Source organism: Andrographis paniculata, unplaced genomic scaffold (assembly GCF_009805555.1).
Source record: "Andrographis paniculata isolate CXL003 unplaced genomic scaffold, ASM980555v1 Contig80END, whole genome shotgun sequence".
Lineage (NCBI taxonomy): Eukaryota > Viridiplantae > Streptophyta > Magnoliopsida > Lamiales > Acanthaceae > Andrographis > Andrographis paniculata.
The window spans coordinates 2,123,317-2,148,599 of NW_026137618.1; the positions used below are offsets into that span (position 1 = coordinate 2,123,317).

A 25,283-nucleotide genomic window follows, 5' to 3' on the forward strand; every position below is an offset into this window, starting at 1 on the left:
ATAGAAAAATAAAAAATAAAAAATCATCAAAACAAATCATTTATTAAAAATTATTTTCACAAATACCCCAAAAATTTCATATAAAATATTTTAATACTAATATCAAATTTATATGAAAAATATTTTAATACTAATATCCCTACTGTGCTCGATATTTGGAAGTGTTCATCTATTTAACTTTGAAATGACGACAAATGTATGACGTAAAAGCAAGACGCCGGCGATGGAGTGCCATTGAGTCTCATCCGCATGTCCAAAAATCAACTCTACGACATTATGTCTCAAATAGGTAAGGTGAATCTTGGAATGTTTGAGGAGAGAAGTGACGATAGAGAAAAAGTAACTCTTTCAATCATTTATTTTTATACTTTTTATAAAAATCAAATAAAAATTTGTTTTCAAAAACTATAAAATAAAAGATTAATAAATTATTTATTTATTTTTTTTAAAAAAATTATTTAAGATATTTTGTATTTTTTAATTTGTATTAAACTTGCATAATTTAAGTTTTTATTTAAAATTCAATATCGATTTTGGACAAATATGATATTTCGTGCAAATTTTACATTAATACAAAAAAACTTCACGCAACAAGTAAAACACATAATATTTTATGCATTTTTATTAAAATATAAAAAAATGTTATATAATTTACCCTTTATTTATTTACAAAAAATCAATTTTTCAATATAAAGTATATATATATATATATATTTATTTCATTAACATAATCTTCTATATTTAACATAAAAAAAAAAAAAAATTTATCCGAAAATTTTTAGAGAACAAATCTTTTGTTCACTAGTACTTTTTATTATCCACTATTATTCATATAATATGTTAATATGTGTATTTATTATATTTTTTAAATAATATTTATGAAAAATTATACAATTAAAAAAAAATGTAAATAAAACCAAAATATTTTATTACAAATAAAAATTATAAATTTTTCAGACAAAAAATATAAAAATAAAAGTAATATAATTTTGACAGATAAAAAAATAAAATTTAATTTTAAAATATAGTAAAATTGCTCATAACTGTCCTGCGGTTTCGAAATTCTGCTTAAAATTTCTCTGTAATTTAAAATTGCATGGTACTCCCCTATATTTTGAAAAACGTTGGATAAAACACCACCCCCATAAAACCTCCGTTGTGTGATGGGAACATAATTTCTTATCCACATATTTTCCATGGCGGAGCGTTTCATGCAATATTTTTTAAAAGTATAAGGGAACGTAATGAAATTTTTTTAAGTAGATTGGAAATTTACACTGAGTTTCGAAACCACAAAGGGGTTTTATGCAACGTTTTTTAAAGTATAAGGTTACTCTATGCAATTTTTAAAATAAAGAGAGGATTTTTCGAAATTACAATAGAGTTATAGACAATTTTGTCTTAAAATATTACTAAATCATAAAATTAATTTATATTTAATTAGACATACTAATTAAAAAAATAAACCTTATAGTTTAAGTATTAAATATATAATGAGTGTGAGACCTGCACTCGTTATTATGACCTATCGCCGAATTGAATTTTTAAACTAATGTTCAATTTGAAACGTATCCAATATTGAACACGCCTATGTTGGTATGAACAGAGGTATATTATTAAATTGAAGCAACACTCTTGTGTTATGGTTAACATGATCGTATTTGATCCAAATCACTTATTACCTTTACTTTCGTTATGGTCACGTCGGTTCATTTCGTTAAAATTTCAATGATGATAACAAAATTGACTATTTATTTTTTATATAAAATTTATTTTGATAATTATTTTTAAATATGACCAAAAATGAAAAAAAAAAAATGATTTGAACCAAATATTGATTGTTCCTAAGGGTTTGGATTTTGAGTTGGAATTTGAACAGTAAAAATTTTGAATTTGAATAGTTGTATAATGTGATATAAATAGGTAGTGATGTGATGTTTTGAATGTAAAATTAATTTTTAGTATAATTTAAAAAGTAAATAATAGGTGTTTGATTTGATGTTTTTGGAGAAAAAAATTGGATGAAAAGTGAATTTGGGGACAAATCCCCCAAACAAAGACACCCATTTTAAAAATAATTATACTAAATAATATTTATAAATTATAAATATAATTATATAAAAAAATTTAATTTATATATAAAGTACAAAAACATAAAAAATATTAAAACTATCTTAAATATATTTCTATTAATTAATAAAATACTACTCTCTCCATTCCAAACAAGGTGCAACATTTGCTTTTCGCACGGGTTTTTAGGTGGGTAATATTAAGTAGGATAATTTAGAAATTAGGTGATACGATGGAGATGAAGTGTGAGGTGGAGATTAAGTATAATTAATTATTTCTTATTATTTTTAAATATAATACAATAATTAAACTAAACTACAGGTGTGTTTGTTGTGTTTTAATTTGAAGAAAATTTTTTTATGTAGTTATAAAAAATTATGTAAATAATATAACCGTAATAAATATGTAGTATATTAATTTTTTTTAAAATATATATTTTTGAAAAAGAAACAAACTCTACAAGTCTCAGCAACAAATATTTTTTAAAACAAAATGAGGTAGTTTCTATAAATTTGAAAAACTCTATATTTAAAGAATATATAATATTTTCAAAACTAAAATAGCAAGTCCGTTGTAGTCTAGTTGGTTAGGATACTCGGCTCTCACCCGAGAGACCCGGGTTCGAGTCCCGGCAACGGAATTTTTTGAGTTTTTGCTTTCATTTCAAAATGTAGTCGCTTAAACACGACTTTGATTTGGGCCTATTTGAATTATCTGGGATGACCCATTGTTGAAATGGTAATTTATACCAAGGTGTGTTTGTTTGGGATTCATCCCATTATTTTTTCAAAAAAAAAAAAATTAAATCAAACACTTATTTTTTATTTTTTATATTATGTTAAAAATTAATTTTACATTCAAAAGATCACATCAACATCTATTTATATCACATCATACAACTATTCAAATTCAAAATCTTTACTATTCAAATCCCAATTCAAAATCCAAATCCCAAACAAACACACCCCAAATTTGTTGTGATTTAGTGAACTTCTCACCATTATTATTGAACTTTTATGAGGTAAGGAGCAAAGTTAGATAAAGACCATTGTAATTGTGTGTGAATATATATATTCATATTTAAAACACTATTTTCATACATAAAATGGGCGTATATTTAGTGTTGATCGGGTTAAATTAGCATGATGCTTAATCAACCTATATAATAAAATTATGCAATATATATTTTTACCTAATACAATATAATATGTGTTATAAATATGTTATACTTATTTAATATATGTTAGTATAAATTTATTATATATATTAATTGGATCAAATCAACACTATACTGATTTGATCCAATCAACACAGGATTTGTAGCTAAAAAAGAAATGTATAAATTTTGTGATTTCAATTTGAAATCACTATTATTAATCAATTTCTAATAAAAATATATTATTTTTTCTTATAAATATCAAATTAAAATATTATTTAAATAAAAACTCAAATAATGCTACATTTCTAATTAATATCAAATCACAATCAAACATATATAAATATACAAATATTTTTAATAAAAATATAATATTATTTTTATCAAATGTTTCAAAATTACTAAACATTATTTTATCACACCGGTTGGATTCCTAAAACACATTTATAATTCACACTAAATATGAAAAATTCAATCATTTTTAAAACACTAAAAGAACACAACTAATATATTTTAAAAATATATACAATAACATGAAATTATTTTTTAATAAATTTAATCTTGAAATCTTTATATTAACTTAATAAATACATAAATAAAATAATAGAAGCAGAAGAAGCAAAAATATAAGCAAATTTAATTGTGTTTAGATAACTTTTATTGAACAGTTTCTTATAAGAAAAAATAAATATTTGAATTTAATGAGGTTGAAAATATTTTTAAATCGTTAAAATAGTTTAGCAAGGTTTTAATGTTATCTTTTTCTATGTGTGCAGATTCAGGATTAACAAATGGGTCAGCTTCTTGGAATGGAGCGCAAGACGGATAGATTATTTGAATTCAGTCGCCTTTAGACTCCACCTCCTTCGTCCCTTTTAGCTGCAGTTTCCTCTTTTTCTTTCTGATTATCAATGGCATCTTCGATTAGGTCATGCGTCCAAACAAAACCTACAATGTCTTAGGTTTTGTACATCTTGAATCTTTTGATTGTATGCACTATATGTTTGGAAAACAATATGCTCTTCATTTTTCTCAAAATTTCTCCATTGCTGATAAACTATTTCTTTAGTTCATTTAGATATTTGAAGGCCTTCACCAATGATCTGAATATACATCTATTTATATTTTCTTTGCCAAAATAATACCTACTCAGTTCTCCCGTACTATCCACACATTACATATTAATAATACTCTAGATTATAATGATTCTGTGTTTCTCAGCTTTTTTTTTTTTTTTTTGCTCAGGGTACTTCTGCTCAGTGATCTTGTCCATACACATTTCAACAAAATTGTCGTGCGGAGCGCAAGTCACATCCTGGATACAGTCCGTACGCTTCTCTTTTCCTCCTCATGTCATGATTGCTTCTGGGAAGAAGTTGCTCTTGCTTCTATCTACACCAAAGATATGTTATCTTCATCTGTTCTTCACGGTGCCATTTTTTTTTACAAGCTCTTTGGTTAGTCCCCCGATTACTCTAATTTTTGTCTGTTTGGCTGTGTTTGTTTTATTCTCCTCCTACCTCACGAACGCATAGTGCTTGAACCGTGGGCTCGTTTTTTGTTGCTTCTTGGGTTATGTGATACAATATAAGGATTATCGATGTTGGAATCCCGTGTCTAAATGTCTTTGTATCTATCATCACGTCACATTCGGAGAGTATCATATTTCTCATCGGTGTCCAAATTCAATGTCTCATATCGCTCTACCTCACTGTTTCTCACCTAAGATCTCTGTCTACTCTTTCCTACTTCTACAGGTACTAAGCTTACATCTTATTCTTCTGACACAGTCTCCTCGTCTTTGTCTTCTCCAGCGGACCCGCCTATGTCTCATGAACCTGTGTCCGAGCCCTCTCCCGATGTCCCTACTGCCATTATCTGCCATTCTACTCGTGTAAGTCAGCCCCCCACCCCCCTCACTCACCTTCTCGATTATCATTGCTATTTTGTCATATTACCTCACCGTAGAACTTAGGTCCTTTTGGGAGGCGAAAACTGATCCTTTGTGGCGGCAAGCTATGCTAGAGGAACTATAGGCTCTTAAGAAAATAGGCACTTGGGATCTTGTCCCTCTATCGCCGGGCAAACACCCTATTGGGTGCAAGTGGGTCTATAAGATTAAAACTCACTCCGATGATTCAATTGAGTGCTACAAAGCTCGTCTTGTAGAAAAAAGGTATTATCAGGAGTATGGTATTGACTACAAAGAAATTTTTTCTCCGGTTGCTCATCTTTCTACTATTCGGTGCTTACTTGCAATTGCTGCTGTTCGTTGGTGGTCACTGCATCAATTGAATGTAAAAAATCTCTTCTTGCTTGGTGATTTGATCGAGGATGTCTACATTAGTCCTCCGCCAAGTATTGAGACATCTGACAAGGTAGGAAACTTGCGTCGGATTCTCTATGGTATGTAACAGGCTCCTTAGGTTTGATTTTCCAAGTTCAGCTCAGCTCTTACCTAGTATGATTTTTCTCTTATAGTACTCATGACTCAGCTCTCTTTATTCGTCGGAGCTCATTTGGGATTATTATTCTATTGTTGTTTGTTGACTATATGATTATCACTGGAGACATCATCTCTAGTATTTCTAATTTGTAGGCCTACCTTCGTTAGCACTCCAAAATGAAGTGTCTTGGTAATCTTTGCTATTTTTTGGGACTTGAAATTTCTAACACTTTGGACGACTTCTTCTTGTCTCAGGCAAAGTATGCATCTTACCTTATCTCGTGTGATGGCCTGAATCATAACAAGATCACATGCCCACCTCTTGAGGTGAACAATCACCTTACCTCTCGGGATGGTGTTCTGCTTGACAAATTTGACTTTTTATTGTTAGCTGGTTGGATCTTTGATTTATTCACTGTCTCTCGTCCTGACATAGCCCATGCCGTCCATATTGTTAGTCAGTTTATGGTTGCTTGGCAGATTGCATATTATTCTGCAATGATCTATATTCTTCGCTATGTTAAGGGTACATTTTTTTATGGTCTCTACTTTTCGGCTCACTCATCCTTCGTTCTTTCGGGCTACTCTAATGCAATTTGGTTAAGAAATCCCACCGATCGTAGATCTACTATTGGTTTTGGTTCTTCCTTGGTGACTCTCGGGTCTCTGGCGCAGCAAGAAGCATAAAATCGTCTCTAAGTCTAGTATTGAGTCCGAGTACACGCTCTTATTGATTCTACAGCTGAACTTCTGTTGTTTCGTTGGTTACTATCTCTTCTTGGTGCCCTTAGTCCTTGCCTACTACTCTTCATTACGACTATCAGAGTGTCATACCGATTATGCATAATGATGTCTTTCATGAGTGCACAAAGCACATTGAGATCGATTGTCACTGTGTGAGGAAACACATGGTTTCCAAGATTATTTGTTGCGTTCGATCTTCACCGATGATCGATCGACGGATTTCTTCACCAAATCTCTTCTCACGAGTCATTTTTATCTTCTTTTATGCAAAGTCAAGTTGATGTCTGTAGCACCACCTTGAGTTTGGGGGAATGTTAGTATATATTATTATATATATGAATATTACCTAACTACCTTATTTACATATAAGTAGTGTTTACTGTGTTTGTGGAAATAATATACAAAATTCAATTTTTTCCAAATAACCAACAAATGAGTCGACCGAAAACCCTCTTATCCCATTCTTCCGATGGACCTAATCATTCTGGCCGTTGAAAACCCAAAATTTGAGTTGATTACCGTCCCACAAAATTAGTCTATCTTTCCATTTTTAGTTGTCCCACCAAATTACTCAACTTCCTTATTTGGTAATAATTAACAAATATAAAATTAAATCAAAAAAATAATTACCCTAATTACTCTAACCAACTAAATTAATAAAAATAATCTAAAATTCTATTTTTAATAAAAAAAATAAAAATAGTACAGAGCAAATGAAACACCCATTTCGACCTTCCAAACCCTTCTTCGTTCGATCGGCTTCTTGGTCGCTTCTTTGTCATTTATGCTACACGGGTTGAAATCAAAAATTTTATTGCGCCCATTGTCGATGCTAGCGGAAATCAAGTACTACTTCAATATCTAAGCAATTTTATGTTATGTTCTTATTTGGAGTAGTTCCGATTTATTGATTCGGTGGTTCCTTTCGATGAAGTTTTTCTATTTTGATTTTTTTCATTATTGTTTCTATTTTGATGTATATTAGTTGCGATTTCAACTTATTTAGTCATGATTTACTCGGCATCGCTTGAAATAGGCTTTCTACTTCATTAAGTTCTTTCCGTTCTATTTTCTGCACTTGTACATCTTTAGTGGTTTTGATTTTCTTGAGTTTTTGGGGTTTTCTTGGGTTTTAAATTTTTTGAAAATTTTAATAATCTTCTTTATTTTTTTTAGCTTAAAATGATTTAATTGGAAATCAATTACGATAAGATGAACTTTCCTGTGACGATATGCGCTTCGTATGAAATCACTCGAGACTACATGAATTTTGTTAGAAATCTATCATAGGGGTAAATTTTGATTTAGAATGAGTGAAAATATAGTCAACACTTTTGTTGTGGTGTTTATAATCTGAAAACTTTGCATAAACAATACAGTGGGAAGTTATTATCGATCGTTATTTTTGGAAGTGAAGGCTAGTTATTTGCATTTCTAGAAAAAATCAGTTCGTCAGTTTGTTTGCAAAATATTTTTACAATTATCCTCATTAATTTTCAAAAATATTTTTGTAATTAATTATTCTTATTTATTTAAAAATTATGTCTTCCCTTTAACATTCAACTTTATGTGTATCCACTAGTTTTTTTAGGTTTGCATTATAGCCAATGTATTCTCAAGGTAAAGAACCGACGTCTATGTTAGGTTTAAGCCGATTATGTTCACCCGAGGGAACTAATAGCATATTAGAATGTTACGACGTGGTACCTGACTCATTGAGTCCTGACTCTCCCAAATTCAAATCACATATTTTTTATATGTTTGAGGAAACATCAAACTATGCGGGTGAGGGCTTTGAATGACCGGTAGCAATAGATCAGAAGGTCAATAGGATGGCGACTGGAAATCGGAAAATGGATCCAAATTGGGCTGATGATTCTAACATTGCGACAATAGTGCAGTAGTGCTCATGCAAAGGATTTATTTTCCTTGCTTATTTAAGAACAACAATACTAACTGGTTAAATCTTTACTATTTTACTATTTCTTTGTCGGATTCACATGTAAAACCTTAGGAAATATGATAGTGTCATATTTTTCTTTAAACATAGCTACCCTCTTTTGCACAGGAGCACAACAAATATAGGAACGAAGTTTGATCAATCCCAATGGAAATTGATAGAACAAACAAGACATCAAAGGGTACTATAAGTAAGTGTTATTAGAAAATATTTCTATAGTTTAGTTTGTTTATATATATATATATATGTGTAATTGATGTTAGATTTTATGTACACCACTTCACCATAGTAGTTTTGATTTGAGTTCCGATGTCACTGATGGTTTGTTGCTTGATTTTTTTTTTTCGGTTTTCTCATCTTCCTGGTATGTTTTGCAACTACTTAATTCTTCATCCACTTTTATTTTCAACATTATTTTTTTTCATAATAAAGTTGGGGTGTTTTTTTAATAAAATAATAGATAGGTCTGCAAAAGTTAAGTTGGATATGGTAAATCAATCGTGTTTGGTTATGTTTCCTTCCAAAATCAAGATGTAATAATCTTGTATTCTGTTTTTTTGGATTATTTTTTATTCTTCTTTGGTTATTCTTTTAGTTTGTCTAATATTTTTTTTTATTTCCACATACATATAGGAAGCACGAACAACCATAAATAATTGCACAGGTGAGTGTTCTTTGTAAACTTTATCCAATTATTTAAAATGATAAAGCTATTAATAATCACTTACATACATGCAGGAAAATGGCTTTGTAACCGAAAAATATGTTGTAAATGGGCATCATCCATATTAGAACCGAGTAACTTTTCATATCAATATGCATCATATAAATAGGGTTGAATCATTGTCTATGCTTTAGTTTATACATCAGCTTCTACAAAATATAAACATAAAATTTTAAAAAATAACATATACAAAAATATATGTATCTATTTATCAAAAACAACCCTATGGTAGGTCGTAAAAAACAAAGCACAAACATATTAAGCATTAAGTGCTTCTAAATACAAACAAAGTTTATCAACAATCCAATGTGATCTTGATTGCCTAATTCATTTAAGCAATAAATACACCCAAATTAATAGGCAACTCGTTCATTCGAATTAATCCATGCTTGTTTATGTGCGGAATCTTGTAATTGTTGTGTCATCTAGCCTTCATTATCTCAACAAAATAACTTTGTAGACTAAGAAACACATTGTTTAAGTTTTGCACCGTGAAACCATCAAATGACAAACGTACAACAATAACCAAATCATCCACCGTTAGCAATCCAACTCTATTTGGATAATTTGGATTGCACGAAACCATACCAAGTTATTTACGTTACGATCAAGTGAATTTGGTAGTTGATTAATCAAGTGAATATTGAATCCATCACTACTAGCTGTTTTTTGGAAATCAACATCATCATTGCGAATATGCGGTTTCGGTTCAATGTAAATTGTTTTACTTAAGCAAGACGGTCATTTCTCCTTTATAGCTGGAATCACCTGAAATTTTATAAAACACGATAAACATCAAACATTAAATTAAAAAAAGTACTGATAAATTAACACAATCATTAAACATCATTATTTGGCTTCTAATTATATATATACCTGATTAATTAGGCAAGTTTTTACTACATCTCTTATGATAGAATCAACCGCCTTAGTCTCCAAAGCTCCAATTGGCCTATTTTTGCTTGACCTCTTTGCCGGAATTATACGTGTGAATGGAAAAATGTCTATCTTTCCATAAAAAAGAGTAGTACCATCTGGAGCAAGATAGGCCGACTAACAACACACATGACCATCACTTTCCTGATAAACATTTTACTCTGGCAAGATCAATCTGGGTCAACCTTACTTGGTGTTAAATAAAACATTTTTGTGCTCTGAGTAAGGTAAAATCGCTTCTCTTCAATATGAATTGTGTTGCTCATTGTTTTAAACTCCAATACTTTTCGTCTAGCTTCCCAAATAATTGATTCAAGAGCAAATGAAAGTCGGAGTTGTCTATTGGGAGCTGTCAAGGTAGGCTTTATAGCACTAGTATGTGGTCTAATTGCACCACATTGAATCCATCGCCAAACCATTAACTTTGAGCAATTGATTTGTTTGGCAAACTTTCGTATCATGCCACGTTTACGTGGCACAATGCTTTCAACTAAGACAGGATCAAGCTGTTTTTTAGCTCTTGGTTTATATTTCCATTTCACCAATGCTATTGCCTCGCATGTGCTTTGTTGTTTCTTTGCTTCTGTCCATAAACGATTCACCGCTCGAGAATATATTGAATATCGTTTTGCTGCCTCATAAATTGCACCCTGTTTAGGTTTTCAATTTATACAATGATGTAGTAGGAATTGCATAATCATTTATTTTTTACACACTAATGTCTTTCTTGGTTCCCATTCACAGGTTGATTTTGATCTCATGCAACAAGATACAGACCTAGATAACAACAAAGATTGTAAGTGAATTGTGGTATGAGGTATGTTATCCAAATTAAGACCCTATTTACCTTTGTGTATAGAAAAAACACTGATGCTTCCTAAGACGTTTGTTTATATCTGTTTGTACCTGCTAGTATGGATGGGTGTTGGTTTTGAGTATAATGCTTGTTGTGCAACAAGTTCAGGGATGAATGTGCATTTTGAAAGTAGTAGTATGCAACAACTTATGAAGGGTATTTGTATGTTATTTTTGTAAATGATGGGAGCTATTTTTTGTAAATGTAGGGTAATGTCTGAATTGTGTTTTGGCTAAGCAATTAAATTTTAAAATATAGCATGTGGATTGCTGTGGATGAATGTTGTATTTTGAAAATGGCATATGGATTCACTCACTTTTAGCTGTTGTGTTTTAATTTTGTTTAGGAATTGCGATTGATTTTTGTAAAGGAAATTAAATGGACAGTTTTTGATGAATTTTTTTTTTTGGGGAAATCTTTTGGTGGGAATTTTTTTGAGGTTTTGGTTTGATTAATATTTTTATGGAATATAAATTTATGATATTGTTTTAATTACATTAAATTCTTTCTTCTCTTATTGAATTTCTTTTTGAATGAACTTGTACTTTAGGAGTTGATTGCTGCTTAGTTGATGAGAGTCATATTCTAAATGAGTATCCCGGTTTTGGGCAGGCTGGTGCCGGTTCTGAATGGTTTTTATTTTATTTTTTTATCTAAAAAATATGAAAATAATTTACTTTAAAATATTACATCGATTAATTAACTAATTAAGTATTTATATCGATATTTTTTGAACTGTGTCCAAAAGAAACAGACCAATTTCGAGGGAGTAATAATTATTTCTATTTTGCAACATTATAGTAAATCTGTCGCCAAATTTTGGGTAATTTTTTGAAAGATATTTTAAAAAAATTAATATTTGGATTTTATTTTTAAATATATATTTTTTCTAAACTATCAAATTAAATATTATTAAAATATAAAATTCAAAATAAAATTCTTTAGTAAAAAAAAAAAGAAAAAATCTGGAAATATCTTGAGACCAAACAATATTAAGGCCCGCGATTAGAAATATATATTTTTATTTAAAGAAAAATAAAGAAATACCAAATAGAGACAAGGAAGCAGCTCAACAAGTCTAAGAACGTGCAAGTCAGAGCCTATTTCATTAAAAATTCCAGTATTAAATACAAACATAAATAAAACTTTGAAGACAAAAAGCATGTCGCTTTCTCCATCTCACATGGATATATTGTTTTGACCATTTCTAAGAACTAAAGGTAAAATAATATTATTTATTTTAATAAAAATACATCATCATTTTTCGTAAAATATTATTAAGCTAATTATGTCAATTTTTTTTTTTTTTTTGGGTACGATGAATAAAAATAAATCATATTTTAATATAAAAGTAAAATATATAAAAAATAAAAATAGAAGTATAAAAAATTATTAAATACTTGATAAAAAAATTAATATAATAAATGGTAATATTAGTGACAAATTAATTAATTATTTATTAGAATAAAAAAGTAATAAAATTATAGGTAAATAAATTATTTAATATGAATAAATTATGCATAAATATAATCTGACAACAAAAATAATATAATTATAACAAACAAAAGTACATCAAAATATTCTTTAAATTAAAATTTAAATATCAAATCAAAATAAAATCACCTCTCATTCACAGACCGCAGATGCGGACAGACGGGACTCGAGACCCTAGTCTAAGTTCTCTGATACCATGTCGGATGCTGAATGACTGTCTGACCTAAAAACTCAAACTATTAAAAAAAAAAAATGCAACCATTAATTATATATCTACAGACGGGAGTCCCCAACAATTTTAATTATATTTTAATTTTATAATTTTAATTATATTATTTAAATACTTTAATCATAATCTATAATCATAACAGACTAATCAAGCTGCTTATTTTGTAGATTATGACTGTTTGAAAAAGCAGTATTGCTTTTTTTTTACTATTTAATTTATTATTATTATTATTATTATTATTATTATTATTATTGAATTTGTTGGGAAAATGTAAAAATCGACTGTGCTTTTTCTGGAATGTTTCACCGGTGCAGTAATTCATCTGCTTCGTTGAAGATCGGAGTGTCTTCTATGTGTCGGAGATGAAGAGATAATAAAACACAAATGATAAAACAAAAGAAAAAAAAAAAGAAAAAGAAAAAAAAGAAGAATCGAAAAAGACGGGAAAAGAAGAAGACAGACACTGTGGAAGAGGAGGAGGGTGCGGTGATAGCACGGATGTCAAATGAGGCGGGTTAGCCCTGGACTCGATTTTAATAAGGTGGGTTGAGTCTAAAAAATTTAGTTTGCTGCGGATTGCGGATTTTGAGTTTTAGATTCGGCCGGGTTCAGGATGGGTTATAGGTTTTATTAAAAATTCGCTCTTCTTTGGACTATAATCCGAATACTTTAATAATTATTATAATTTATTTATATTTTTATACAATATAAATTATATTATTTATTTATTTAAAAATTTTAAACATAAAATAGAACTTTAAATCTAAATTAAATTTGTGTTCACATTTATTTTTTTTACAATTCTCTGCGGACTATTGTCAATATTTGATTGTCCTTATTTTTAAAACTATAATTTTTTGGTACTTTTGTTAGAAATTTTGAGGGAAAATAATGAGATGGTCATCATGATTATCAAAATAAGAAGCCTATATATAGGCAATACAAAATAAACTCAAATCTAAGTAATCTAATCTATGGATACGATCAAATCTAGATATAAATCTACTAAATTTAAAATCGAATATTTATAATATCTCAACATCCCCCCTCAAACTCAAGATAGTGCAGTAGAGACCAACTTGAGTTTGTCCAAGAGTAATCGGAAACGGCCTGGAAGAAGAGATTTGGTAAAGATATCTGCTGTCTGATCTTCAGAAGATACTGGAATGAGATGAGCTACTCCATTGACAACATGTTGTCGAATAAAGTGACATTCAAGCTCAATATGCTTGGTGCGCTCGTGGAAGGTATCATTATGGGTCATCTTCATAGCACTCTGACTATCACAGTGAAGAGCCGTAGAAGATGGCTGAGGGGCACCAAGGTCAGTGAGTAGCCGTCGAAGCCATAAAAGTTCTGAAGTAGAGTCAGCAAGAGCACGATACTCTGACTCGGCACTTGAGCGAGAAACTAAAGTTTGCTTCTTGCTGCGCCAATAAATGAGAGAATCATCCACGAAGAAGCAGAAACCAGTGGTCGAGCGTCGATCGGTGGGATCACCAGCCCAATCAGCATCAGAGTAACCGCTGAGAGTCAAAGAGGAGTTAGAGGAGAACTGTAAGCCATGCAGAAGAGTACCTTTCACATAACGAAGAATATGTAAGACGGCAGAGTGGTGAGAGGTCCTCGGAGCTGCCATGAACTGACTCACAATATGGACTGCATGAGCGATATCTGGTCGAGTGACAGTCAAATAGATCAAACTTCCAACAAGTTGACGATAAAGAGTAGGATCATCAAGAAGAGAGCCATCATGAGGAGTAAGTCGAACGTCGTACGCAAGTGGTGTAGATGCTACCTAACAGTCTGTGAGACCAGCTCGAGCAAGAAGATCGGAGGCATACTTAGCCTGGGACAGAAACAAACCATCGGGAGAATCAGAGACTTCAAGCCCCAAAAAGTAACGAAGGGGACCCAAGCTCTTCATCTCAAACTGCTGGTTAAGATATGCTTGTAGATCAGAAATACCATGATCATCATCTCCCGTAATGATCATCACACAACAAAATGGATGGAATAAACTATAATCAACAACTTTATTGCATACTTTTTTTTAAGTATTAAATTATTTTTAAAAAAGTTTATATTATTCTTTTCTTTAATAATGCAGATTTTTGGGATTGGCCGCGAACTCGGAGGATTGGGGACAGGACGGGTCCTTGGGCCAGGTTGAGATGGGGCAAGGCGGGTCTTAAATCCTAATATTTTCTAGCAGGGTGAGTCTCGGGGCCTACAAAACTCGTCTCGAACCCGTCCCGTTGACATACCTAGGTAATAGTGGCTGTAGAAGGGTTTTGGTTTGTAGTGTATTTTTTTTCTTTTTTTTTTAATAATTTATTTATAATGTTTTTTTGTAAAAAAATACAATAGTTTTTTAAAGACATCATAAACTCCAAATTATTTTATTTATTTTTTCCATAATTTTATTTTAAAAAAATCATTATTAGATTATACTCTCTCCGCCTCATTGAAAGACTACCATTTTCTATTTTCGTCCGTCTCAAAACAAAGTTATAATTTCCTAATTTAGTAATTTTACTACCTACCTAACATAATAAATATCCTTTCAACTTACATTGTATTATACAAATGTCATTACTTTTATATTACACTATACTAATAGGGGTATTTTTATCTTTTTTACTACAATCTAATATAATACTAATATTAAAAAATCTACGTGTAAAAAACAAATGCTACCCTTCCAATGAGTCAGAGGGAGTATTATTAAACCAATATAATCATTACCTATCAAATCAATATACATTAAAACACTCAAAACTCAAACCAAACATATAGACTTAAAGAAACAAAAATTTCAAATTCATTTTAAAATTCAAATTCAATCCAAACTCAATGACAATGGTAAAAAGAGTCTATAAGTTAAATCCAAACTTAATTGTAGAACGAATAACAATGGTAAAAAGAGTACTTTGAATTGAGACGGACAAAATATACAGTAAAATCCATTATTTACTTAAATAAATATACTTATTGTTTGAATTGTAAAAGAAATAGCAAAATAGATATCAAGATACCAAGGGTTTGTTTCTTTTGGTTGAGTTTGATATTAAAATAATACTTGATAAAATATTTTGTGAAAAAAAAAATGTATTTTTTCGAAAAACATATAGTCCAAAAGAGTAAAATTTGATGAAATTGGGATCACCTGTCCAACATCCACTCTCTGTCCTTCCTGTCCATCCAATGAAGAGACCACACATGGTTTATTATGTTTCTTTTTATTCTTTTTGAAAATTGAAATTTGAAGTTGAAGAGAAATTGCAAATCGGTCCGTGGAGCCCTCCCCAACATCATTTTCATCTTCCCCTAAAGCAGCAGAGCCCGCATTCATCGTCTTTCTTCCTCGGCTTCAACTTTCGTCGGCCACCTTCTAGAACTGCCACCATTTACCAAGAAACAATTTTGTCTCATCATTGTCTATCAGACGATTTAGGGCTAAATGTTGGTTGTGTTTCTATTGGTGAAGCAACAGAAGAAGCTTGAGCAGACAAATGCCACAACAAATAAGCAAATAAATCCGATTCTATAAAATACTACTATGTTGGTTACAAAAATTACAGAATAAAACTAATAATAGCTTCAAAATCATGCCCCACCACCTCCATCATTTTTAGGCACTGCAGCAACTTCGCATTTGGAATCATGACACTACCTCTATTGTAAATCTTACACAATTCTAATTACTAAACTCAAGTCCAAAATTTAATCATACAAAATTTACAAAATAAAAATTCAAATTACAACACAAACCAACAAAAGCTTCCCAAAATTTATTGTTTTTTTTTTTTTAAAGAAAACTCCTAAATTAGCCTTAATTGGATAGATACCTGAGGTGCTAGTGCGGAGGTTGACAATGACTCGATGAAGACGATGACAAGAAAAATTGCTTCTTGGTTGGCGGCGGCAGCTCTGGAAGGTGGCCGACGAAGGTTGAAGCTGAGAAAAAAAAATTTCGATTAACGCGGCAGGCTCTGGGGAAGATGGAAATGACGAGGAGACATCCAACCATCCAGGAATCTTTTTGCAATTTTTCTGCAACTTTAGATTTTAATTTAAAAAAATAAATAAATAACATATCCACGTGTACAACTTTCATTGGATAGACAGGAAGGACATGGGCGAATATCGAACAGGAAATCCCATGCCCCCTTAGTACTATTTTATATTTCCATTTTCATCCAAAAGTTGGCACATATTTTAATGTGAATAAATAATACTTCCCCATCTCTCATAAAATAGTGTAGATAGTGTAATTTAATAGGTTAATTATAGTGATTATAATATTATTTTATTCTTTTTATGACAAAATATTATTTTATTAATTTTTATATAAGTGAAGGTGTTAGTATTTTTAAAATAAAAAATATTTATTTCATCCACGATTAAATCTTTTATTTTAGATTGTTCAAATTATAATTTTTTTATTTTTTATTGAAAAAATAGTAACTCTCAACTAATTATATAAAAAATACTCTTAAGTTTTACTTTTCACACTACTTTTCAAGGATAAAATATATATTATATAGCTTTATTAGAATATATATTTATAAAATACTAATTTACCTTAATCATCGTATAAAATCAAATAAAAAATTTACTAATGAATGTAGAGAATATATATTATTAAAAGAATTTGTCGTGTAAGGAATAACCTGCCCCAAGGTGGGCGAGCTTTGTTCGTGAGAGCGGAACCACGTCGAGGACGATTCTCAGGTGAAGAATGGAGAAGTCGCAACATGGGTGCCCCGGATGGTGTTGGAGACGAGCGGCGGAGTAGGCGAGTTGTGGGTCGGCTATGGCAAACCTCGCTAGCGGTTCGTGAGCACAAAAGGTACGCGCGAAAGGGTCAATGGAGTGACATCTGGAGGCAAGCCCAACGTGCAAGAAACAACGTCGGTGCACTCAAATGGCGTCGTACGAGGGCGTTTGCGACTTGAAGTGGGGGAAAGTGTCACGAACTGACATTTCTGCCCAAGTTCTCGGCCATAGTCCGTCTCATGTGTACGAGCCCCGGTCCTGTACAATTAATCAACGACATATGTCTTGGTGAAGCTACATGTTCCGTTTTATTTATCCCGCACATTATACTGTATACCCAGGCTTCTTGCGCACAAGGGACGGCTGGCTTGGGCCTTTGGGCCTGGGCACCGGGCGTGTCAGCTTCCGGCACGTTACAAATAGTATCAGAGGTCATGAGTTCAAACCCCCGACGTCTCAGGTCACTTGCCACACATTTTTGGTCTAGCTTGATTTGCCTTGTCAAGCCTAATTTGCAGGTATTAGATTCGATCAAAAATTTACCTGCACTTTCGAATAACGACTGCGAATTTCCAAGTCATTAAAAAAAAATTAGAAGAGAGAGAACTTTAAAATATATATTTAATTAGTAAGTAACACTTTAAAATTCCTTTATCATTTCATTTCTTTAAAAGAGTGCAAGCTACCTGCTATGGAGATTTTTCCATAGATTCTGTATTTAACTGGACTTATATTATTTTATTTCATATTAATATTTTAATATATGCAATTTAGTTTACTGTGTAATTTTATATTTATATTAAATTTTACATTTACTAAATCGCTTTTTTATTTAAATCCTCATCTCTTTCACCTATTTTTACATCTAAAATCTCAAAATTTAGAGTATAAAATAAAAATTGAATATATCAGTGGTGTAATGGATACATCCTATTAAAATTTCGTGAATTTTCGCGTGTCATAGAAAGGTTGTTTTTGCTTGTTTTTTATTTTTTTATTTTTTTTAATACAATTTATGATTTCTTTTAAAGAAAAATAATACATTAATTTTTTTTTTATTATCTTTTATATTACATTAAGAATAATTTTATATTTAAAATATTTGTTGGAATCGAAATTTAATTTTCTGCGAGGCTCCATCCAAGCCTTCTACAAAGTCCAACACTTCGGACCTCTTTACCAGTCAAGCCTCTAGGTGATCCTAGATCTTAGTCGTCAGCTGTGGATAAAATTTTTTATTGGTTCAACAATATATAAACTTAAAAATAAAATAAATTATATAATTTGATTTATTAAAAAATAATAATAATGTAATATTATTTTGTATATTTATGTTTTAGAATATAAATTAATTATTTTAATTGGATTGAATTTTAATTATTTAGGTGTTTGATATTTTAAATTTTAAATAATTCACCTTTTTTAAAAAAATAATAATGCAATTTTAAATTTTAAATAGGGGCACTACAATTTTTTAGTGGTAATAGATTTATTAAATCATAAAATATTTTTTTTGATAAATAAAATCACTAATGACACGTGCTACCATTCCACAAAAGGTCGATCCGTCCCTGTTAGCGGTTGAATCTATGAAATACTATCTAAACTCTAATAGAAAGCGTATGTGTTTGTTTGGGGGATTAGATTAGATTTCTACTATTCATTTCATTTTTTTCCCCCAAAAAACATTAAATCAAATACCTATTTTTCATTTTTTATATTATACTGAAAATCAATTTTACATTCAAAACATCACATCAACGCCTATTTATATCACATCGTACAACTATTCAAATTTAAAATTTTTATTATTTAAATCCAGACTCAAAATCCAAACCTCCGGAGAAACACACCCTAAAATTGGCAAGAAGCAAAATAAATTAATTGAAAATCGACATAACTGGATAGAATGACTAAACCTACGGATAAACTATAAAGAAAATAAAAGAATAAATTTCTGTTTTGAATAAGATGTGTACTGTGTTGTGTCCTTTTTTTCTTTTTTTTTTTTTTTTGTTTACTCACTGAAAATTCAAATTTAGCCCACTCTCTAAATTTTAGGAGTCAGTTATTCCAACAGGCAAAAGGACCCTGATATGGTCGTCTCCGAGCAGTGGCGTAACTGGATTGGGGGCGAGGGGTTTCACCATTTATTTCTTTTTTATTTTAATTTAATAATTTTAAAATTATATACACTAAAAACCCCTTGCCCCACCCATCCTTTATTTTTTATTTTATTTTAATTTAATAATTTTAAAATTATATACACTAAAAAAATTAAAAATTTTGATATATATAAAAAAAATTTAACCAAAAAATTTTATTTTAAAATATATTGAAATTTTAGTACAAATATTAAAATTTTTAGTGTGATCTAATATCATATTAAATTTTTTAGTACGATAATAATATATAATTTGATATTTTCAGTATATTTGTATATATAAATAATGTAACATATTGATACCAACATTAATATTTTAAATTTTAGTATTTGGATATGAAATATTTGGATATGAAATGGTACATATCGATATTGTATCAAAATTTTGGTACATTATCAATATATACATTTATCATACCGATTTTTTGGTATATTGAATTTTTGAAAAATAAAAGGTGTACTCATAGACATATCCTTGAAGAATCTCTATCATTACCTCAGATAATGACGTCATCTTTGGATTGTAGAAAGTTGGATATTCTGCCGCGACCTTTGTCGAGAATAGGTTCCTTTTTGCCTCGACTTCCTGGTTCTCATCAGCATTCCAAAACATCAATTTCTGATGGAAGGTGGAAGACACACATTCTCATGCGTAAATATAGAAATGAAAGATTTTATAATAGTACGCATGTTACAAAATAAATTGCTTTTAAAATGAATATTGGATGTGTATTTTCCATTAAACATCGTATTTTTAGAAATTTTTTTTTTATGATAATAATTAAATTGAAAAAGTACAATCGAAAGAAGAATTTTTTTAAGTTAGTTATTTTTTTAGTTTTAGTAGATATGACAATTACTTCATTAAATGAAGAATTTATTCAATTTAAAATGTTTAATATTGTATTTGGATTTTTTTTTTTCTTTTGGGTTAATTTACAAAAAATAAAATTTTTAAATGATAAAAATTAAAATAATGTTGTACTATTTTTTTCTATTATATATATTTTCTCATAATAATATATTTGATATTAACTTAGTATAGATTATTGCAGAATTAAAAAATTTTAGAAATGATTTTACCTGATAATTTGATATTAGTAATAGAAAATTTTGAATTTATTAAAATAGATGCTCGTTATCCAAACGTTTGAATAGCTTATCGTTTTTTTTTTATTAATTGTATTGGTAATAGTAGCAAAGGCAGATGTCTTACGGACATTTAAATGATTACCTATGTTGACCATTGAAAAAAAATGATGAAAAAAATTAATATTGATACAATTATTAGTGAGTTTGCATCTAAAAATATAGAATAAATTATTTTATTTGATTATTTTTTTATTAATTGTATTGATAATAGTAGCAATCGCAGAAAAAGATTTTTCAAAAATAAAGTTATTAATTTATTTAAGATCGCGGATGTCTTACGAACGTTTAAATGATTACCTATATTGACTATTAAAAAAAATGATAAAAAAAATTAATATTGATACAATTTGAGTGATTTTGCATATAAAAATATAGAATAAATTATTTTATTTGATTATTTATGTTTTCTTTGCAAACAAAAATAATTATATTGAAGAGCCTAATTTTGATTTTGGCCGAACCCATAAAAAATAAATAATATAACTAAGATATAATACATATGAATTTGATCTAATTACAAATTTATAAGGGTGTGTTCGTTTTTGAAAAAAATACGCACGTTTCTCCTCAAAAAATTAATACATTAGATATATTTATTATATTTATATTATTAACACAATTTTTTATATTTTATATAAAAAAAATTTTAAACTATTTCACAAAATAAACTCATGTTCTAGCAACCAAGGGGGGTACCAACTATTGACTGTTATCTATTAGGAAGCAATGTTTGCAAAGTTCCTAAAGGTGGGTGGGATGTTGCTTCCCAGGTTCTGTCCCCCCTTCACCCTCAGTATTGAACTAAATTTATATAATTTTAACAAAATGAGTATATATATACTCCCTCCGTCTATTGGTAAGTTTATCATTTGACTTTTATACCTGAATTAACGTAAATTAGTATTTTATAAATATGCAGTATAATAAAATAGTGTAATATCTATTTTTTCCTTGACATCAAAATAAAAATAATGTGAAACAATAAAAAGTGAGGATATTTTCCTATTTAGTTTATAATTACTTTTTTCTAGTAAAAGAAATTAGAAATTTTGTTTGGACAAACTAAAATGACAAAATGGAAAGTTACTCTTGTAAAAATTGATCACATTAGGTGTTGTTATGTTTCGATAAAACTAAACTAGTTTGGCTTGTAGGTTTAGGAAGGTCAAAGAAGTGGTTAAAAATGTGGTTGAATTTGTTGAAGAAAAAAAAAGGATAAGATCTTTTCCAAACAAACTATAAAAAAAATTAACAATAAAATCAAGATCCAAGAAGCAGAACAAAACCAATAAAACAAAGAAATTTTTCACATTCAATCATCTCTTCCTAATGCAATATTTTTCCTGTAACTTTTTTCATTCAAGAACAGTCCTTCTATTCCTTTTCTTTTTACAATTTTTCTTTATATTAATTTAAAGCTTATTTCGATTTTCAGCCTTCGTTCTTAATATATTAGTCTTATTTTGTTTTCTTTTCATGTTAAATATTTGCATATCGCGAGATAGCCTAGATCATTTCTTGAGGAGGCCGGGAAACACTTCGAACAAATCAATTCCGATAGGCTTTTTCTGGTTAAGCCGTCGGTGGCGATTTTTTAACGACAATAGAATTGGTACGTTTGATGGGACACCAACGTCTCGTGACTTTTGCATGCAACTTGGAAGAGAATTGATGCCGCCAATAACTGCAGAAATGCTCAAAAATAAAGAAATCGTCAACAATTCGTCATCTCGCTCTACACTTGAAATTTTTCCATATGATGAGGCGTCCACATCTGCTGTAAGGTTGGACCGGATTATCAACCTTCCTGCCAGCTTACTTAAAGAGCAAATTTGTTAGGACATTCGGTCATCCCTTCACGGATCCACGTTGGACCTATCTCGGTACATTACCAACGTTCTAAAACCCGCCATTCAGAACGAGTTTGCGCTATTTCTGGAGAAAGAAACTTGAAAAGGCAAGGCCCGAAAGGTCAATTCTAGCCAGCTAGGGATTTGGCCTCCCAGAGGCCTACAATCAGCTTTGCAACAGATCCGAGCTCTCAGGCACTTAAGTATGGCCATGTTATTCTGTTCGGTAAGGGTGCTGAATCTGAAGGACCTCCTATCACTACCTAGAAGGTCGGAGAATCTCGGGCATCGGCCGGGTAGGCTTTCTTTGGGCCGCCTTTAACCGATGGATTTGGGATGACCTTTGGGTCAGTCCCATCAACACCATATGGGAAAAATAATCCTTTATTTGCTGGAACTACTTTCAGCACTCAAGTCCCTTATTCGGGCCTTCGAGGAAACCCAACGGCCAGACAAGAGGCTTCCAATGCATGGGGACAAGGCCGACAACGATTCCAGTAACTTCCTTTGTCCCAAAGCCTTCTAGAATGACTTGGGAACCAGGGGGACCAGTCCCAACACCACCCCGATACACTGGGGAACAAATAGTTGGTAGGGAATGTCGATTTGCTGCTAGATCCTTGCTGTAACAAACCTACAAATATCCTGCCCAATCAGCCCCCGAAAATACACCATTACAACATGCTCCAGACCTTAGAGAACCTACGGAAGGCCCCCGAGTTTGTTTCCCACAATGGGAACCTACTCATCAAGTCTTCCCGTAGCCGGCGTTACATAATCCGACTTTCGTTCAGGTAGTTTCCGAACAGCCTGAGGGGGTAGGCAGAGATGACGCTGCTACCACATTCCATCATAAATCCACATGTAATTGAAGATGCGATTCATGGGATGTATGGCGATCGACAAAGCAAGGAGTCGGTCGAGCAGTTCTTGGAACAATTCGGGAAGGCATAATTTAAATGCCAGGTTCGTATACCAGAGGGCCAGGTTGTGAATCTGGCGATAAATAACATAACGCACCAGTTGCATGACAGACTGGCTCTCAAGGAGTGTCCCAAATTTTGGCAGCCGATGACCAAAGCTGTGAAGGCCGAATAGCCCTTGAAAGAGGCTCAAACAACTCGAAATAAGAAGTTCCGGAGCGGAAACCACCCTACTCAATCCCAAGGAGAAGATGTTGATGCTGAAGATGAACCAAATGAGATATTCTTGGCTGAGTCCCAGGGGAAGGCCATCAAAGAAGGCCACCTTGGGCTGCCCGAGAAACCGGAAATAAAGGTTGATACCGAACCATTCTCCCCACCAATAAATTTCATCAGAATATGTCCGAAAAGGCCTAAAAATTCGGCATCAGGATCTGAAAAATCAACATGAAGACAGAAACTAAAAAATTAGTGTTTGAAGGACTCGGAAGATCGATTAAACCCCCGAGAAGGAGCTCCGTGTACAATAGACTTTCTCCCACTAATACAGTTACTAAAGTACGCTTCGAAAAGGGTGGGGAAGTCTGGCGAATGACCTCGGTAGATTAAATAGTGATTACACCACATCCAACCCGTCTTTCCAAAAGAGCTCCTGACGATGGAAGCTGGACCGTGAACCAAAAGGAGTAGAGATCGCGATCTCCTACCAGGACCCAAAAGAGGAGAATCCAGTGATAAGCTTGGCCGCTTGCCTCCACCAGGAGGGTCAGGTTGGGGGACAGGCCAAGGACCAAGAAGGAACTGCCGCGGGAATTTTGAAATTAAATTGGGAAGGTTAGACAAGAAAGCGACATTCAAATTATCATGATGGAGTGGTCACTAGAAGACCGAGATTAGACCAGGAAGGTCAGGCAAGGAAGCGCAACCATACGATCAGGATGTAGTGCCCACTAGAAGGCCGAAATTAGACCGGGAAGGTCGGAAACGGCAGCCAGACAATCAGGATGCAGTAGCCATTAGAAGGTCGAAATTGGATCCGAAAGATTTGCGCCATCAGCTTCACGCCCAACGGGAATGGAGGCCGAAGCGTGTCCTTCAGGTGAGCGAATTTTCTCTTGACTAGCAGACTCATACAGTATCCAACAAGATCCAATTTTTGGAAGATGGATCGATGATCGAAACACTAAATTTCGATGAGATATCATAAGCAAATTTGGACATAATTTCCACCAATCAAGACCTTGAACGAACTTTATATTTCGATGATGACTTCAAGGTCCAGGTGATAAGATTTTTGCCTCAAAACTGAGCCTAACATACAGCCCAACAGCTCGTCAATTCATCATGAATGACAACATGATCCTTCCAAGATTGGGAAGCTCGAATGGGCAGATCCGGCTGCCCATTCATATATGCCAAAAATCATGCTGCTTACCTTTTTGACGAGAAGGCAAGGACATCCTCCCAACCGCCTATTTAGGATCAAGGTGAAGAGGAGGTCTACTCTCTAATCCGAAGAGCTCCTCCACATTTCAAAGTGCAAGATCCACTGGAGGAGGTTAACCTTAGGATGAAACAACTCCTCGAATGATGCGGATTAGTGCCCTGTTAGATATCGAGAAGAATGAGCAAATAATCGTCTTGATCTAAGAGTTCAAGGATTGCTTCGCATAAGATTACCATGAGATGCCAAGGTTGTCAAGGGACTTGGTGGAACACCGACTACCCACCAAAGCATCATTTTGGTCACGCAAACATCCCCTTAGGTGTTTCAACCTAGAATTGTTGCCGAAAGTG

General features: G+C 31.6%; 1 protein-coding gene, 1 long non-coding RNA gene and 1 other non-coding gene across 5 annotated transcripts; 2 read left to right on the forward strand and 1 right to left on the reverse strand.

The window, feature by feature from the left end:
• The first annotated feature begins 2,637 nt into the window (after window positions 1–2,637).
• On the forward strand, window positions 2,638–2,710 carry TRNAE-CUC (transfer RNA glutamic acid (anticodon CUC)). The gene has a single exon. It is a non-coding gene; the product is annotated as a tRNA-Glu (tRNA).
• A 4,424-nt stretch (window positions 2,711–7,134) lies between these two features.
• LOC127241035 (uncharacterized) lies at window positions 7,135–11,159 on the forward strand. Of its 3 annotated transcripts, XR_007836437.1 has the most exons (5): window positions 7,135–7,262; window positions 8,485–8,566; window positions 9,010–9,040; window positions 9,115–9,174; window positions 10,781–11,159. It is a non-coding gene; the product is annotated as an uncharacterized LOC127241035 (long non-coding RNA). The 3 variants fall into 3 exon arrangements; XR_007836436.1 differs by lacking the exon at window positions 9,115–9,174; XR_007836435.1 differs by lacking the exons at window positions 9,010–9,040; window positions 9,115–9,174.
• Window positions 11,160–13,669: 2,510 nt separating this feature from the next.
• Window positions 13,670–14,611, reverse strand: LOC127240955 (uncharacterized mitochondrial protein AtMg00810-like). Its single transcript, XM_051259831.1, has 2 exons — window positions 14,419–14,611; window positions 13,670–14,289 (listed from the first exon to the last, which is right to left on the reverse strand). Exons 1-2 carry the CDS (start codon window positions 14,609–14,611, stop codon window positions 13,670–13,672), a joined length of 813 nt encoding a protein of 270 aa, XP_051115788.1.
• Window positions 14,612–25,283: the final 10,672 nt, after the last annotated feature.